Here is a 19,633-nt window from a genome sequence, read left to right as displayed (position 1 = left end):
TGGGGGTATGGTGCTTTATATCCGGAAGAGCATAGAGTCCAACAGCATAAAGATCATACAAGGGACTAAATGTACAGTAGAATCTATATGGGTAGAAATCCCATGTGTGTTGGGTAATAGTATAGTGATAGGGGTATACTTCCATCCACCTGCCAAAATGAGGAGGCAGAAGATGAAATACTAAGAGAAATCAGGGAAGATAGCCAATTTGGCAGTGTAGTAATAATGGGAGATTTCAATTACCCCAATATTGACTGGGTAAATATAACATCAGGACATGCTAGAGACATAAAGCTCCTGGATGGAATAAACGACTGCTTCATGGAGCAGTTGGTTTAGGAACTGACAAGAGAGGGAGCTATTTTAAATTTAATTCTTAGTGGAACACAGGATTTGGTGAGAGAGGTAACAGTAGTGGAGCCACTTGGCAATAGTGATCATAACATGATCAAATTTGAACTGATTGGAATCGGGGACAATATGTAAAACTACAGCTCTAACACTAAATTTTCAAATGGGAAATTTTGATAAACGAGGAAAATAGAAAAAACTGAACGGTGCAACTGCAAAGGTTAAAAGTGTACACCAGGCATGGACATTGTTTAAAAATACTATCTTAGAAGCACAATCCAGATATATTCCATGGAAGGAAGGGCAAAATCATTACTGGCATGGTTAAAAGGTGAGGTGGAAGAGGCTAATTTAGCCAAAAAAAAGTTCTTCAAAATTGGAAGGATCCATCTGAAGAAAATAGGAAAAAAGCATAAACATTGCCACGTTAGTGTAAAACATTACAGGCTAAGAAAGAATTTGAAATGAAATTGGCCTTAGAGGCAAAAACTCATAATAAAAACTTTTTAAAATATATCCAAAGCAGGAAACCTGCGAGGGAGTTGGTTGGACCATAAGATGACAGAGGGGTTAAAGGGGCTGTTAGGGAAGATAAGTGTTATGCTCAGGCTTGTCAACCCTTGGACCGACGGGAGGATGGTATACCTTAGGAAGTGGATCCGTAGGTTCTCCCGTCAGGTGGCAAGGCAGAACAGAAGAAGTGACTAGCTGACCCTCAGACTGGAGACTGAGGCGACTGTGGAGGCAGACGAAGAGTCGTGACGTAGAGGAGAGGAACTGTGTCTTCGCCACTGGAAGCCCGCGGTCCGCCCAGGAGAAGCCCATAGGGACCCAGACCGCTGGGACTTAGGTGGACCTTTGAGAGGTCAAGGAGTGGAGAGTTCGGAGCAAGGGCTAACTGGAGCTTCAGCCCTGGAAGCCCGCGGTCCCTCTGGGAGGAGCCCGTAGGGACCCAGGCCGCTGGGACTTAGGTGGGCCCTTGGAGACGGTGGTCCAGAAGAAGTCCAAGGTCAAGTGCCAGAGGGTCGTCGCTTACCAGTCCAAGGTCACACGCCAAGGGATCGCCGCTTGCCAGTCCGAAGTCACACACCAGGAGTCACCGCTTGCCAGTCCGAAGTCACACACCAGGAATCACCGCTAGCCAGTCCGAAGTCACACACCAGGAATCACTGCTAGCCAATCTGAAGTCAGGTACCAGGAACACCAAGACGAGACAGGAACGTGGAAGATATAATAGTCCAGATTGACAAACTAAAGAATAGCAAATCACCTGGACTGGATGGTATGCCCCCCCCCCCCCCACCCCAGTTCTGAAGGAACTAAAAAATGAAATTTCAGATCTAATAGTTAAAATTTGTAGCCTATCATTAAAATCAACCATTGTACCTGATGACTGGAGGGTGGCCAATGTAACCCCAATATTTAAAAAGGGCTCTAGGGATGAATCGGGAAACTATAGATCAGTGAGCCTAACTTCAGCGGCAGGAAAAATAGTCGAAACTATTCTAAAGATTAAAATCACAGAACATATAGAAAGACATGGTTTAATGTAACACAGAATGGATTTACCCAAGGGAAGTCTTGCCTCACAAATCTGTGAGGCAACGGGACAAAGCTATATCAGGATACAAATTATATCGCAATGATAGGGAGGATCAACTTGGTGGGGGTGTGGCACTTTGAGGCGGATTTTAAGAGCCCTGCTCGCCTAAATCCGCCCAAATCCGGGCGGATTTAGGCGAGCAGGGTCCTGCGCGCCTAAATCCGCCCAAATCCGGGTGGATTTAGGCGAGCAGGGCCCTGCGCGCCGGTGAGCCTATTTTACATAGGCCTACCGGCGCGCGCAGAGCCCCGGGACTCGCGTAAGTCCCGGGGTTTTCTGAGGGGGGGCGTGTTGGGGGCGTGTCGGGGCGGGCCCGAACCGCGCGGCGTTTTCGGGGCGTGTCGGGAGCATTCCGGGGGCGGGCCCGGGGGCGTGGCTACGGCCCGGGGCGGTCCGGGGGCGTGGCCGCGCCCTCCGGACCCGCCCCCAGGTCGCGTCCCGGCGTGCTAGCGGCCCGCTGGCGCGCGGGGATTTACATCTCCCTCCGGGAGGCGTAAATCCCCAGACAAAGGTAAGGGGGGGGTTTAGACAGGGCCGGCTGGGTGGGTTAGGTAGGGGAAGGGAGGGGAAGGTGAGGGGAGGGCAAAAGAAAGTTCCCTCCGAGGCCGCTCCGATTTCGGAGCGGCCTCGGAGGGATGGGGGTAGGCTGCGCGGCTTGGCGCACGCCGGCTATACGGAATTGATAGTCTTGCACGCGACGATCCAGGATTTTAGCGGCTACGTGCGTATCTACTAAAATCCCGCGTACTTTTGCTTGCGCCTGATGCGCCAGCAAAAGTACGCCAAATCGCGCGGTTTGAAAATCTACCCCTTTATGTCCAGGAGGGTATAGAGTCCAACAGGATAAAGATCATACAAGAGACTAAATGCTCAGTAGAATCTATATGGGTAGAAATCCCATGTGTGTTGGGTAAGAGCACAGTGATAGGAGTATACTACCATCCACCTGGACAAAATGGTCAGACAGATGATGAAATGCTAAGAGAAATCAGGGAAGCAAACTAATTTGGCAGTGCAATAATAAAGGGAGATTTCAATTACCACAATGATACTAACAGTTAATACAAATGTATAACAAGCAACACTATATCTCACACAATACGTTGTAAGCAGAGTTTTTATCTTCTACGTGCAATATTTCATTGAGTATAATTTATATATGTATATATGGGACCATCATAACACCCACGGTATATAGGCTAATTGGCCTGTGTTCCAACTGCTACGGGTCATATTTAATCATCGGTCCAGACATACAGGTGCAGGATAGTAAATCACATATAATCAGTACTGATCTCGCGGTAGGTCTGTACAGATGCCGACAAGAGGAAAAGGCGCCGTTTGGTGAGTTGCGCTTTTCAAACTACACCCTAGGGATGTGCATTTTCCCCTTTTTAGTAATATGTGCGATAAAGAAATTCTCAACAGTGTTTGTGATAACATGCCTGAATTTACCTTTCTTAGAATAAAACTTATAAAGAACAACAATATTGTGGAGACGATTAACCAAACTTCTCAGTGGATGGTTTGGGATAACCACGTTGATTTACAGTCCCTGAAGCAGCTTAGCGAAACGTACGTCGGACTGAATCTCTGTCAACAACTGGATCTTTGAAGCACGGTAGCACCATCAGTCAACAAGGACTGGACCTCCGAAGCGCGGTAGCGCCATCAGTCAATAAGGGAAGAACCGTTCCACATTAATTTTACAGAAAGTTATAAAAATATAAAAAAAATATATCCACTAATAAAATAGGATTTTTGAAAGACTTGGACTGATGATTAAATATGACCCATAGCGGTTGGAACACAGGCCAATTAGCCTATATACCATGGGTGTTATGATGGTACCATATATACATATATAAATTATACTCAATGAAATATTGCACATAGAAGATAAAAACTCTGCTTACAACGTATTGTGTGAGAATTCAATTACCCCAATATTGACTGGGTAAATGTAACATCAGGACTTCCTAGAGACATAAAGTTCCTGGATGTAATAAATAATTGCTTAATGAAGCAATTGGTTCAGGAACCAACAAGAGAGGGAGCTATTTTTTATTTAATTCTTAGTGGAATGCATGATTTGGTGAGAGAGGTAATGGTGGTGGGACAACTTGGCAACAGTTATCATAACATGATCAAATTTCAACTAATAACTGGAAGGGGGACAATAAGTAAATCTGCAGCCCTAACACTAAACTTTCGAAAGGGAAACTTGATAAAATGAAGAAAATTGAAAAAAAACTGAAAGGTGCAGCTGCAAAGGTTAAAAGTGTTCAACAGGCTTGGACATTGTTTAAAAATACAATCCTAGAGGTGCAGTCCATATGTATTCCACACATTAAGAAAGGTGGAAAGAAGGCAAAACGATTACCGTCATGGTTAAAAGGTTGAGGTGAAAGAGGCTATTTTAGCAAAAAAAAAACATCCTTCAAAAATTGGAAGAAGGATCCATCTGAAGAAAATAGGATAAAACATAAGCATTGTCAAGTTAAGTGTAAAACATTGATAAGACAGGCGAAGAGAGAATTTGAAATGAAGTTGGCCATAGAGGCAAAAACTCATAATAAAAACTTTTTGAAATATATCTGAAGCAGAAACCTATGAGGGAGTTGGTTGGACCATTAGATGACCGAGGGGTTAAAGGGGCTCCTTAGAGAAGATAAGGCCATTGCAGAAAGACGAAATGAATTATTTACTTCAGTGTTTACTAATGAGGATGTTGGGGAGATACCAATTCCGGAGATGAATTTCAGGGGTGATGAGTCAGACGAACTGAACGAAATTCACTGTGAACCTGGAAGATGTAGTAGGCCAGATTGACAAACTAAAGAGTAGCAAATCACCTGGACCAGATAGTATGCATCCTAAAGTACTGAAGGAACTAAAAAAATTAAATTTCTGATCTATTAGTTAAAATTTGTAACCTATCTTTAAAATCATCCATTGTACCTGAAGACTGGAGGGTGGCAAATGTAACATCAATATTTAAAAAAGGCTCCAGGGGTCATCTGGGTAACTATAGACCAGTGAGCCTGACTTCAGTGCCGGGAAAAATAGTGGAAACTATTCTCAGATCAAAATCGTAGAGCATATAGAAAGACATGATTTAATGGAACACATTCAACATGGATTTATCCAGGGAAGTCTTGCCTAACAAATCTGCTTCATTTTTTTGAAGGGGTTAATAAACATGTGGATAAAGGTGAACCGGTAGATGTAGTGTATTTGGATTTTTCAGAATACGTTTGACAAAGTCCCTCATGAGAGGCTTCTAAGAAAACTAAAAAGTCATGGGTTAGGAGGCGATGTCCTTTCATGGATTACAAACTGGTTAAAAGACAGGAAACAGAGAGTAGGACTAAATGGTCAATTTTCTCAGTGGAAAAGTGTAAACAGTGGAGTGCCTCAGGGATCTGTACTTGGACCGGTGCTTTTCAATATATATATATAAATGATCTGGAAAGGAATACGACGAGTGAAGTTATCAAATTTGTGGATGATACAAAATTATTCAGAGTAGTTAAATCAGAAGCGGACTATGATAACATTACAGGAGGACCTTGCAAGTCTAGAAGATTGGGCATCCAAATTGCGGATGAAATTTAATGTGGACAAGTGCAAGGTGTTGCATATAGGGAAAAATAACCCTTGCTGTAGTTACACGATGTTAGGTTCCATATTAGGAGCTACCACCCAGGAAAAAGATCTAGGCATCATAGTGGATAATACTTTAAAATCGTCAGCTCAGTGTGCTGCAGCAGTCAAAAAAGCAAACAGAATGTTAGGAATTATTAAGAAGGGAATGGTTAATAAAACGGAAAATGTCATAATGCCTCTATATCGCTCCATGGTAAGACCGCACCTTGAATACTATGTACAACTCTGGTCGCCGCATCTCAAAAAAGATATAGTTGCGATGGAGAAGGTACAGAGAAGGGCAACCAAAATGATAAAGGGGATGGAACAGCTCCACTATGAGGAAAAGCTGAAGAGGGTAGGGCTATTCAGCTTGGAGAAGAGACGGCTGAGGGGGGATATGATAGAGGTCTTTAAGATCATGAGAGGTCTTGAACAAGTAGATGTGACTCGGTTATTTACACTTTCGAATAATAGAAGGACTAGGGGGCATTCCATGAAGTTAGCAAGTAGCACATTTAAGACTAACCGGAGAAAATTCTTTGTCACTCAACGCACAATAAAGCTCTGGAATTTGTTGCCAGAGGATGTGGTTAGTGCAGTTAGTGTAGCTGGGTTCAAAAAAGGTTTGGATAAGTTCTTGGAGGATAAGTCCATTAACGGCTATTAATCAAGTTTACTTAGGGGCGGATTTTAAAACGAGCGCGAATAGCCTACTTTTGTTTGCGCTCCAGGCGCAAACAAAAGTACGCTGGATTTTAGTAGATACGCGCGGAGCCGCGCGTATCCGCTAAAATCCTGGATCGGCGCGCGCAAGGCTATCGATTTCGTATAGCCGGCGCGCGCCGAGCCGCGCAGCCTACCCCCGTTCCCTCCAAGGCCGCTCCGAAATCGGAGCGGCCTCGGAGGGAACTTTCCTTTGCCCTCCCCTCACCTTCCCCTCCCTTCCCCTACCTAACCCACCCGCCCGGCCCTGTCTAAACCCCCCCCCTTACCTTTGTCGGGGGATTTACGCCTCCCAGAGGGAGGCGTAAATCCCCGCGCGTCAGTGGGCCTCCTGCGCGCCGGGACGCGACCTGGGGGCGGGTCCGGAGGGCGCAGCCACGCCCCCGGGCCGCCCCGGGCCGTAGCCATGCCCCCGGGCCCGCCCCCGGAACGCTCCCGACACGCCCCGAAAACGCCGCGCGGTTCGGGCCCGCCCCCCGACACGCCCCCCTCCGAAAACCCGGACTTACGCGAGTCCCGGGGCTCTGCGCGCGCCGGTAGCCCTATGTAAAATAGGCTTCCCGGCGCGCAGGGCCCTGCTCGCGTAAATCCGCCCGGTTGTTTGGGCGGATTTACGCGAGCAGGGCTCTGAAAATCCGCCCTTAGGGAATAGCCACTGCTATTAATTACATCAGTAGCATGGGATCTTCTTAGTGTTTGGGTAATTGCTAGGGGTGTTGCATTCGGATTGACCGCATTAGTAAAACGCAACTCATATTTTTTTTTTACTTAAAAAATTGATTCGACATAAACGATCGGATTTCCCACATATCGAACATAGATATGTTCGATATGTGGGAAATCGCGATTGTTGAGCCAAAATAAAAATATAAACCCCCTCACCCTCCTTAATCCCCCCCCCCCCCCCGACTTACCACAACTCCCTGGTGATGGAGCGAGGAGTGAGGACGCCATTTTCTGCAATCCTTGGCGAGAAGCATGTGACGTCGGCGGCACGTCGAGTGACGCCGGCATCACGTGATTCCCGGCTCGTTCGCGCCGGACGGCTCGTTCAGCCCAAAAAGAACTTTTGGCCAGCTTGGGGGGGTCAGGAGGCCAGCTTGAGGGGGCCAGCTTGAGGAGGCCAGCTTGAGGGGGCCAGCTTGAGGGGGTCAGGAGGCCCCCCCAAGCTGGCCAAAAGTTCTTTTTGGGCCGAACGAGCCGTCCGGCGCGAACTCGCCGGGAATCACGTGACGCCGCGTCACTCGACGTGCCACCGACGTCACATGCTTCTCGCCAAGGATTGCAGAAATGACGTCCTCACTCCTCGCTCGATCACCAGGGAGTTGTGGTAAGTCTGGGGGGGGGATTAAGGAGGGTGAGGGGGTTTAAATTTTTTTTTTGCACATATGTACATATACCCAACTCATTGGGATTTTTTTTATGTCCATATTGGCCGCAAGTGGGACCCCCTTTCGGACATAAAAAATATGAACATAAAATTTTGCTCTGCACATCCCTAGTAATTGCCAGGTTTTTGTGGCCTGGTTTGGCCTCTGTTGGAAACGGGATGCTGGGCTTCATGGACCCTTGGTCTGAACCAGCATGGCAATTTCTTATGTTCTTATGTTCATTTTTTTGAAGGGATTAATAAACATGTGGATAAAAGTAAACCGGTAGATATAGTGCATTTGGATTTTCAGAAGGCTTTTGACAAAGTCCCTCATGAAAACTAAAAAGTCATGGGATAGGAGGCAATGTCTTTTTGTGGATTACAAACTGGTTAAAAGACAAAAAACAGAGAATAGGATTAAATGGTCAATTTTCTCAGTGGAAAGGGTAAACAGTGGAGTGCCTCAGTGATCTGAACTTGAACTGGTGCTTTCAAAATATTTATAAATGATATGGAAAGGAATATGACGAGTAATGAAATCAGATTTGCAGATGATACAAAATTATTCAGAGTAGATAAATCACAAGTGGATTGTGATAAATTGCAGGAGAACCTTGCGATACTGGAAGACTGGGCATCTAAATGGCAGATGAAATTTAATGTTGACCAGTGCAAAGTGATGCATATAGGGAAAAATAACCCATGCTGTAGTTACACAATGTTAGGTTCCCTTCTAGGAGCTACCACCCAGGAAAAATATCTAGGCATCATAGTGGATAATACATTGAAATTGTCAGCTCAGTATGTTGTAGGGGTGTGCATTCGTTCCCTACGAATTGGCAATCTTCAACATATAGGGATATATTCGTTGTATTCGTGGGGAAGCGAAATGTATCACGATTCCCCACGAATACAACAAATCTTCGCCGAATTATTTGGCTATCTAAATGAGCCAATTTAAACAAACCCCCTGCCCTCCTGACCCCCCCAAGACTTACCAAAAACTCCCTGGTGGTCCAGCGAGGGGTCCGGGAGCCATCTCCTGCCACTCACACCCTCGGCTGCCGGTTTCAAATGGCGCTGATAGCCTTTGACCTACTATGTCACAGGGGCTACATTGGTCAGCCCCTGTCACATGGTAGGAGCAATGGATGGCCGGCGCCATCTTGTGCTCCTACCATGTGACAGGGGCTGACCAATGGCACCGGTAGTCCCTGTAACATAGTAAGGGCAAAGGTTATTGGCGCCATTTTGATTACTGGCAGCCAAAAGCCTGAGTGCAGGAGATCATTCCCAGACCCCCGATGGACCACCAGGGGTTTTTGGCAAGTCTTGGGGGACCTTACTGACCCCCACAAGACTTGCCAAAAGTCCAGAGGGGGTCCGGGAGCAACCTCCTGCACTCGGACCGCCGGTTGCCAGTATTCAAAATGGCACCGATAGCCTTTGCCCTCACTATGTTACAGGGGCCGACCGTCTGTTTTTTGTCTTTTAACCAGTTTGTAATCCACAAAAAGACATTGCCTCCTATCCCATGACTTTTTCTTAGAAGCCTCTCATGAGGGACTTTGTCAAACGCCTTCTGAAAATCCAAATGCACTATATCTACCGGTTTACTTTTATCCACATGTTTATTAATCCCTTCAAAAAAATGAACATAAGAACATAAGAAATTGCCATGCTGGTTCAGACCAAGGGTCCATCAAGCCCAGCCGAACGTCGGCCCCTGTGACATAGTGAGGGCAAAGGCTATCGGCGCCATTTTGAATACTGGCAGCCGACGGTCCAAGTACAGGAGGTCACCCTTGGACCCCCGCTAGACGTTTGGCAAGTCTTGTGGGGGTCAGGAGGGTCCCCCAAAACTTGGCAAAAACCCCTGGGGGTCTGGGAGCGATCTCCTGCACTCAGGCCGTCGGCTGTCAGTAATCAAAATGGCACCGATAGCCTTTGCCCTTACTATGTCTCAGGGGCTACCGATGCCATTGGTCAGCCCCTGTCACATGGTAGGAGCCCAAGATGGCGCCGGATTGGCCATTGTTGGAAACCGGATGCTGGGCTTGATGGACCCTTGGTCTGATCTAGTATGGCAACTTCTTATGTTCTCTTATCTAGGGGCTCTTTCCTGAAAATAATCATAAGGATGCAAGAATGATCTCTTGTTTTCCCAAAAGCTTCCTTACTATACTTTTTTGAAAAAATTGTACAAGGAATTTAACAGGCTCCCAAAAGTCTCCTTCAGTATCTCACACCTGTAACGTTTTTGCTAATGATTCAGAAGAGGTGTTTATATAACTCACAAATTGTGATGCCAATAGTTAATATGGAAACTCCCTCCCCCATGAGTAAGCAATGAAAATCATTAGTTATAAATTTTAATGGGTGGATATTTAAGTTTTGTCTATTATGCATGATTATGGCTTGGAGGCTGTGAGTGCGAAGGTACATTTTGAGTGCACTTTTTTATGTGTATCTAAATTAAATAACTCTGAACACCATAAGTTCAGACTCTGACAGACAAAAGCCCTTCCTAATGACTAGTGCATGTAGTTTGGGTGTGCTTGAGAGTATATGTATGTACCCTGCAGAGTAGCCTAAAGTGTGTGTATGATCTGAATCTACTGAGCAACCTTATCCTATAATCTGTCTAAATGTCCAGCTATATTTCTTTTCAATGCATTAAACCTGCTCACATTCCAAAAGTCTGTATTATGAATTATGCTAAACAGGATAATGATAAAAGAAAACAAACTAGGGCTGAAATGATAAGAATAAATGCAGTGTGCCAAAGCTTATGACACTGTGACTAAGGTCAGCACTGCCACAGCCTGCGAAACTGAAAACAACACTGCTGTAGATTGTAACAGTGTGACCCAAGATAATGGGTCTTGGTCAATAAAAATATTGCCATAGGCACAGAACGGGAAAAAGTTATTGTCTGGATAAGGCCCAATGTTTTCAGAAATTATGGTGTCTTACAACTCAAGAAAGACTTCAGACACTGTAGGCAAGCTATCTGTGGGCACTGTAAAATTTATTTCTTTATTTCTTTATAACTTTTATATACTGACATTCAAATGAATATCACATCGGTTCACATACAACTGGGGTAAAAAAACTTAATAAAAACTTAATAAAAAACTTAATAAAAGAATATAGAGCACAGTTAATAAAAACTTAAAATAAAACTTAATAAAAACTTAATAAAAGAATATAGAGCTCAGTTGTTCCAGTATACTGAAGGCAGACACTAAGGGGCTGATTAGGGGTGTGCATTCGTTTCCAACATATTGGTAATCCGCAACGTATAGGGCCATATTTGTTGTATTCGTGGGGAAGCGAAACGTATCGCAATTCCCCACGAATACAATGAATCTTCACCAAATTATTTGGCCGTCTAAAGGAGCGAATTTAAACAAATTCCCAACCCTCCTGACCCCCCCAAAACTCCCTGGTGGTCCAGCAGGGGGTCCAGGAGCCATCTCCTGCACTCACACCGTCGGCTGACGATATTCAAAATTGCGCCGATAGCCTTTGACCTTACTATGTCACAGGGGCTACCAGTGCCATTAGTCGGCCCCTGTCACATGGTAGGAGCAATGGATGGCCGTCGGCTGCCAGTAATCAAAATGGCGCCGATAGCCTTTGCCCTCACTATGTCACAGGGGCCGACCAATGGCACTGGTAGCCCCTGTGACATAATAAGGTCAAAGGCTATCGGCGCCATTTTGAATTCCGGCAGCCAACGGCATGAGTGCAGGAGATGGCTCCCGGACCCCCCGCTGGACCACTAAGGAGTTTTGGTAAGTCTTGGGGGGGTCAGGAGGGTGGGGGTTGTAGTTAATTCAATTTTAGCCAGGAAACGAATAAGAATGAACACATGAACGTATCGGGGGCCCCCCTTGCTGAATGCAACATATCTGCCCCCCGATGAATACGAATACCGAATGCAATGTATGCCGTTCCTCTGCACATCCCTAGGGCTGATGCAATACAATGCGATCAGCCAAGCACACTGTTTAACCCGCAGTTGGATGTGGGTTGTACAGGCACCTCCACATCGTGCAACCAACACGGGGCAAAACTAATAGCGCTCATCATATGCAAATGCATGTGAATGAGGCTATTAATTATTCACTCCAAATACAAAAAATAATGTGCGTGTAAGACGCACATTTTTGCACTCAAATTTTAACTCCTGCCCGGAACAAGCATTAATTGCTGAGCACTCCCAAAAGTTTTACACTCAGTTAACAAGCGTGTTTCCTGAAGCTCTGGCTGTGCGCTGATTAGGAAAATGGATGCCGATAAATTCAGCGCCTGTTTCCTAACCGGCGGATGGCCGACCATTGTCAATGAGGCACTAGGGGCACACAAGTGACCCTAGTGCCTCCTTGACAACGTGACTCCTAATTTAAATACTGCATGGTGCCCCCAAGAGAGGTGCCTGGGGGCATGTTAGGAAAGCAGGCGCTGAGTGTTCAGTGCCTGCATTCAGTGCACATTAATTGCATCGCCCTCTAAGTCCCTGAGAAGAGGGCAGCCAGAAGGCATAGCACCTTGTCAGAAGGTAATACTTACACTGGCTGAGGTAAAGGGCTACAGCTTGGAAGTCCATTCTCATCAAAGGCACTTAGATCACACCTGCACCAGTCATCAATGACATCTCCTTTCCCTGAGCACCAGGACAAGCTCATCATAGCACTACGAAATGCCTGGGGTAAAAAAAAACCAAAAAGGAACAGACTGAAGTAATCACAAGACCAGAAACAGAGAGGCTTTGATGCAAAACCTATCAGCAACATCAGTGGATAACTCTTTCATTACACATCCAAATCAGCCCATCTCAGCCACCAAGTAACACCTCCAATAGAGAGCTAACCCCTCTCTCTGCCAGGCAGCCAAGAACTCACCAAAACTGACTATGGACTCGGCTCTGTCAAAATGCCTTAGCACAATCCCTCCATCCCACCATGGATATATTAGTGAGGCTATCTGTTATTTCCAAGTATGAATGTCAATAACAATAGTTCCCAAATCTGACCCATCCCTCACTCCCAAGGACCACCAAGGGATCTGGTTTTCAGGATATCCACCATGAATATTTATTACTTATTTAACATTTATATTCCACTTTTCCAGGCATTTCAAAGCAGATTACATTCAGATACTATAGAATTTTCATGAAACACATTTGTGTACAGATGATCTAAGAATCAAGTTAAATTGCATATTTTGGTTACCTTGAAAACCAAATCTGTTGAGGATTTTTGAGGATTGAAGAACTACCACTCTACAGGACAAAGAGGCATCAATATACAGTGCAACCATAGGGAAAAAATAGTGTCACTTATGAGCCGCAGACCATTCAAAAAGCTGAAGCTACGTCAAGCTGCAGGAATGCTTTACTTTTTTTAGCGGGTACATTTCCAAAGTATTTCTGCAGGTAAAAGAGTACTTTATTCGTCAGATATGCAGGTGAACTTATGTGCATATGTAATTTATGAACATTTAGTTTACCCAGACTGAACAGAGACATTTCCAGGGATGGGGAAGGGTTTGGACTTACACAAATACTTTTAGATTTCCAAAAGGATGCGTGTACATTTTCATGGTAATTTCCTGCACACAAACTAACAGGTGTAATTGTATGCGGGTAGTTTTGGCAGGATAATTTTCAAAGCGAACATGTCTGCATAAGTTCACTTTGGAAGCTGGTGTAACATGAGTGTTTTTGCTAACCTTTGTATGCAGGCTGGTACAAAATCACCCTCTCAGTTTATAAAGGTGAGGACAGTAGCATCTTGGTTACTGTAGCCCTGCCCATTTTGAATGAATGATATCACAGCCAAAGCCTTTCTTTGATGCAAGATAAATTTCATACCAGTTTTATATCCTTGGGATGCTAAGCTCCACTGGAATTCTTTTATCTAAACCACTACAAGCGAATTTACATAAGGAAGACCTCCCCCTGCCCCAGTTAGTATGAGACTGTATCAACGTGTTTGGGTGCAGGGGAACACCTACAGTAATGTTTTCTGACAAGACAAACACCACTAAAGGTTTACATCATCACAAAAGCTTAATACATTGAGTCCATTCTTGGACATTGTAGCTGTGCAAATTCAAAATAGTTCAAAATAAAAAGTCTAAAAATAGTCTAAAAAGTGCTAGTTATCCAGCTATCTGATTTATCCAGATAAGTAGCACTTTTTGACTTATCTGGCTATCTGATTTAGCTGGATAAGTAGCGTTTTAAGACTTATCTGGCTAAGGCCTGGATTTTCTAAGGTCGCAGACCTTAGAGAATCTGGCAGTAACGGGGGCGCGAAGCGGGGGGCCGGCTTTCGCACCCAGTAGCGCCATCGTAAAAGGTGGTGCTATTGGGCGCGCTACTGGCAGCGAAAAGGATTCTTACCTTTTTGCCACCAGCGAAGTTTCCACCATGTCCGCCCCGACGACACCCCGAGTCCTCCTCTTCTGGGGGCCGACTCTGCCCTGACTCCGCCCTGATCTAGCTATTGCACGTGAAAAGGGACTTTTTGCATGCGAAAAGTCCCTTTTCGCATGCAATATGCTATGAAAATGACCCCCTAAGTAACAGCTTTGCTTTGCTGCTACTTAGTCGAATAGCTCAGAATTTATCTGGATAAGTGCAAAAATCTATTTGCACATTTTTTTACATGCGCGTGCATGTTCCCAAGCACATTTACACATATTTTATAACCTGTGTACATTGTATACACACAGGTTATAAAATACCAGAGCAGTTTTGCACTCACCCATATATACACGTATATGGGTGAGCACACACGTTTTAAAGTTATCCTCCCTGCTTTTATACGTACAATTCCCCCTCTACCTCCATGCCCCCTTGTCAACAGAAATATTCTTCCAATTATTTATTAAAATGATTTTTTACTTACATCCCTATGAAGTACTCAGAGAGAAGTACAGGATTACAGAATAGACTACATCCACAGGGTAAATAGGTTATTGAATAATTACATATAATTGGAGGTATTGGAAGAAGTGGAGGGCAGGGGGCTTGAATTATAAATTTTGGAGGGCTAAATTATGGAGACAATGCAGTATATAACATACAATACAGTACATTCCATAGAATGAGACAGTACACTAGATATCCAACAGGACTGTATCCTACATGCAGGGGATGGTTAGGTATAATATAGATAGGTGGAGCTGGTAGGAGAAGAGGTTTGAGGGAAGGGCTGAAGTTTACATAGTGTGAGGACAGACAGGAGAGGTAGGCCTGCTGAAAACGCCAGGTTTTAACCATGTGGTGGAATGACAGAATATTAGTTGCTAGCCTGGCCTCTACTGGAAGAGAGTTCCAGAGCTTGGGAATGAATTGGAAAAAGGCACATTTACGGGTACGGTCCAGTCTGGAGTCTTTGGGAATAGGAGGGCAAAGGAAAGCCCATGTCTCAGATGTCAGCCAATGTGAGGGTTTATAGGGAGAAAAGCATTCTCTTGGATAAGTTGTCCCTTGTCTTTTCAAAAATCTGAAGGAAATGCAGACTTAAGTTTGATATCGTTTTGGTAGTCAGTGCAGGTCCATGAGAAATGGGGTGATATAGTCTCTGTAGCTACAGTCAGACAGCAACCATGCAGCAGAGTTCTGAATTAGCTGTAAGTGGGAGACCCATATATAAGGTATTGCCGTACTCCAGCCAGGATAGAAAATATACACAAGTCAAAGTGGCAAGGATGTCTTTCTCCCGATATAGTTTTATTTGTTTCATTTGTCAAAGGTGGTGGAAGGTATGCTTGGTAACTGTGGAGATTTGTGATTCCAAGTAAAGACTGGAGTCCAGAAACAGGCTATGGACATAATGTTATTGCAATTGGGGTGCCATCAGTTTTTAGAGAGGGGCAAAGAAAGTTCTAGGGTTAGTACTTCTTGCTGAGGTTTAAGCTTGTTTGTGGAGGCCCAGTTCCATATTATTGTGAAGCAACTGTTTGTTTTTTCCACAGTTGTGTTCTTATTGGAGCCTAGTGAAAGGAAGACTTGGATGTCATCTGCATAGATGAAGCACTGAAATTTGGACTGTCTGATTTCATTGATGAGAAGTCTAAGGTAAATGTTAAAAAAGGGATGGAAAGAGGATGTATCCCTGTGGGATGCCACATGACAATGATTTTAAGTGATGAGGAAGAGTCACCAATGATAGCCTGTTGTGTTCTTCCTGTTAAAAAGGATCGAGGGAACTAGATGGCAGCGTGAAGTAGACATGTATTTGCTAAGCCCTAGTTGTTTCCTGAAGACTTGTTTCTTTTTCAATACGCCTACTAAGTGGAAAGGGAAAGCAAGGGTTTACCCCTTTGAGACCCTGCCTGTCCTGGTCCAGCATTCCATTGCTGAATCCATGGCTCTTGCTTCCTTGATGGGGGACTCAGGTCCCATTGCTGTTATCATAGGAGTATCGACATCGGCTGGGGAGGAGACATCTCTCAGCCCCCTCGATACTGTTTACCACTGACTGAGCACAGCTCTTGGTGCAGTGCCACTGCCCGCCAATGAAGTTACTGGTGAAGCCATGTCAGAGGGAGCCCTGGAGGGAGGTGGTACAGATGCCGTTTTTTCATCGGAGTGTGTCATCTCCGAATCAGCAGCAAAGGTTTTATCAGACCTGATTCAGGGGTTGCAGGTGAGCCTCAGGTATCAAATTCTTCGATCATTGAAGAGAGCGTGATTCCTATGAAGCTGACGGTGGTAACGATGGGTGCTTTGAGGAATCTTATGGCTATATTTGAGACCACCTTTCCAGACTAACAGTGAATTAAATTTCTAATAGATTGGTTTCAGACGAAGTAGTACAACAGTGAGAAATGTCTGGAAGGATAGGAGTTCTGGAAGAAAATGTTAAGACTCTGCAGTCTGTTAATGCTTACTTATACAAGAATGTGGGACTCTTAATAGGAGGGTTGAATATGTTGAAAATAGACTGAGACATTTACATCTCCAATTTCTTAATTTTCCTAGGGTTGTGGGAGAGCTGCCGCATGTTACTTTGAGAAGACATTTGTTGGAAGTACTACATGTTTCTTCGGAATCTGTTCCTTCCTTTAATAAGGTTTACTTTTTCCCATCTGGACAACGTGTTAGTCAGTCTCCCCAGAGAATATAGATTTAACAGCTTTTTTGGAGTCCTCTACTTATGAAATTTCTGAAAAGGCTACGTTATTAGTATTCTTCCTGTCTGATCATGATTTAAGTTTTATAATGAGGAGTTATTTTAGGAATATGAATGTTCATTTTATGGGCCAACAGGTTAAAATATTTCCGGATTTTGCAAGAGCCACCCATGAGATGAGGGTTTCTTGGCTTTATGCCAGGAGACCTCTTGGGAATTTCTTTTTTGTTGCAGTGCCTATGTAAATGTATTGTCAAGTTTAATAGTGATTGCTATGTCTTTTTTTTTTCTCAAGAACAACTTAAAGTCTTTATAGATTCAAAGAAGTTGTTACTGTCTTCTTCTTTCTCCAGTGCAACATTAGGTTAAACGATCAAGTATGATGTAAACAGAATTTTTCATGTTAATAGCAGTTTCTTTTTGTTAGTTTCTTATCTTCACTCCTTGGTTTATTTTCCATTTCTTTTTTCCCTTGTTTTGTGGCTAATGAGATGAGTAATGGATTTTGTGATGAGATGTGTTTTCTTAATTTTGCTTTTATTGTGATGTAATTCTCATCGTGTTGCTGTGCAAAGCTGATGCTTTATAATTTATTTTGTTAAAAAAAAAAAGGATCAAAACCAGTTCAAGGCCAGGCCTCTGTCACCAATGTCATAAAGTTTGTTTATTTGGAATTCATAATCAATGGTGATAAATTAAGTAGGATTACGATAGAGGGCTTTTGTGTGATGCAGGCTTTGAGGAAGGAATTAAGTAACTGTCTCAGTGCTGTGGCCCTTCTTGAAGCCTGACTGGATGTTGTCCAGAGAATGCTGTAGCTCCAGTAGGGTCTGGAGTTGATGGAAGGCTGCCTTTTCAATGATCCTGGCTAGAGCGAAGTATCTGAGATAAACCTATGGTTGCAAGAATATTGAAAACTTATGTACAGTAACTTTAGAATTTCTTGAATGCGTGCCCCTCCATTCGGTAGGGGTGTGCATTCGGATTGACCGCATTAGTAAAACGCAACTCATATTTTTTTTTTACTTAAAAAATTGATTCGACATAAACGATCGGATTTCCCACATATCGAACATAGATATGTTCGATATGTGGGAAATCGCGATTGTTGAGCCAAATAAAAATATAAACCCCCTCACCCTCCTTAATCCCCCCCCCCCCCCGACTTACCACAACTCCCTGGTGATGGAGCGAGGAGTGAGGACGCCATTTCTGCAATCCTTGGCGAGAAGCATGTGACGTCGGCGGCACGTGATTCCCGGCTCGTTCGGCCCAAAAAGAACTTTTGGCCAGCTTGAGGGGGTCAGGAGGCCCCCCCAAGCTGGCCAAAAGTTCTTTTTGGGCCGAACGAGTCGTCCGGCGCGAACTTGCCGGGAATCACGTGACGCCGCGTCACTCGACGTGCCACCGACGTCACATGCTTCTCGCCAAGGATTGCAGAAATGACGTCCTCACTCCTCGCTCGATCACCAGGGAGTTGTGGTAAGTCTGGGGGGGGATTAAGGAGGGTGAGGGGGTTTAAATTTTTTTTTTGCACATATGTACATATACCCAACTCATTGGATTTTTTTTATGTCCATATTGGCCGCAAGTGGGACCCCCTTTCGGACATAAAAAATATGAACATAAAATTTTGCTCTGCACATCCCTACCATTCGGTGTCCCTATTGCATCTCCTATTATTTGCAATTTTGTCGCCTCATCTGTGGAGCTCTAGTTCAGTAGGTTCAATTGGCCTTCCTACTGCACATAGTGTCACACTGGTGTGCTATAAAGGACTCTATACTGGAACCAGGAATTTCTGAAAGTGCATATGCTTTGGGTTGTAGTAGGGATGAACTATTAGGTTAGTGACTAATTTGTGTGCTCATCTTATTGTCTGTAAAAGGGAGAGGGAGGAGGGTAAAGAAGAATGAAGGGAAATGAATAACCTAGTCTGATCAATACTTCTGAAACACAAGCTGTAGATAAAGAAATCTTAGCCATGTGTTTGTGCCCTTTAGATAAATTCAATCTAAGCATGTTTTTTCTTACGGTAAATATCACGCTGTTGTTAATTTGATAGTGCAGGTAGCATTCTGTGATCTGCCTTGTGTTAACCTTTAACAAAACAAGGTTAGCCAATCAATGCGTCCTTGAATTCTACTCATTAGCCGGAGCTGCCTTCACCGCAATAACAGAGTTACGCAGAAAAACAATGGCCCGTCAACCCCAAGAGCAGCCTCGATTCAATTTGCTGAGATTTGTTTATAGCAATGCAGTGAATTGACGTCAGACAGAAGGATGGGAGAGACGCAGCATGCTCAACGGTCTGCCTGTGCCACACATACAGTTTTGTTTACAAAGATCCATGTGTATGCGTGCGGATATATTTGCTTGTAGAGGAGGAGGGACAGCAGCAGAATATGAAGGGCTGCTCACAAGAATGTAATGCGGCATAGCTGTGTTTTTATCCTGCTGCAATTTCCTCTTAAAGTTGATAGAACTGCATGCCTTACAGGAATCCTGAATCTCTAGTGCCTTTAAGGTACCTAAAAAATGAGAGATCTTGATAAGATAGACAAGTCAGAGTGATAGGAATAGACTGATGTCCTAAAGGCTGCAGCAAGGAGATAAAAGTTGCTAGACTCATTATGCTCAGATAAAATATAAACAAAGATAAAGACATCATCTGACCTCACCTTTTATCTCAAAAAATGTCAGGCAGTCAATGTGAATCATCAGTTTGACATTTGGATAGCATAAATGTCTTTAGGAACCTGAGGAGAAAGGATACAT

General features: G+C 44.2%; 1 protein-coding gene across 3 annotated transcripts in view; it reads right to left on the bottom strand.

Moving 5' to 3' along the window:
• ASTN2 (astrotactin 2) overlaps positions 1–19,633 on the bottom strand; it is a 1,130,819-nt gene that overhangs the window by 423,723 nt on the left and 687,463 nt on the right. For all 3 annotated transcript variants that reach the window (XM_029612108.1, XM_029612110.1, XM_029612109.1), the window contains one exon: positions 12,279–12,412. In XM_029612108.1, coding sequence (XP_029467968.1) covers positions 12,279–12,412 — 134 coding nt within the window. The remainder of the gene's footprint in view (positions 1–12,278; positions 12,413–19,633) is intronic.

Source organism: Rhinatrema bivittatum, chromosome 8 (assembly GCF_901001135.1).
Source record: "Rhinatrema bivittatum chromosome 8, aRhiBiv1.1, whole genome shotgun sequence".
NCBI classification, from domain to species: domain Eukaryota; kingdom Metazoa; phylum Chordata; class Amphibia; order Gymnophiona; family Rhinatrematidae; genus Rhinatrema; species Rhinatrema bivittatum.
This window is presented reverse-complemented; position numbering and strand designations above follow the sequence as displayed.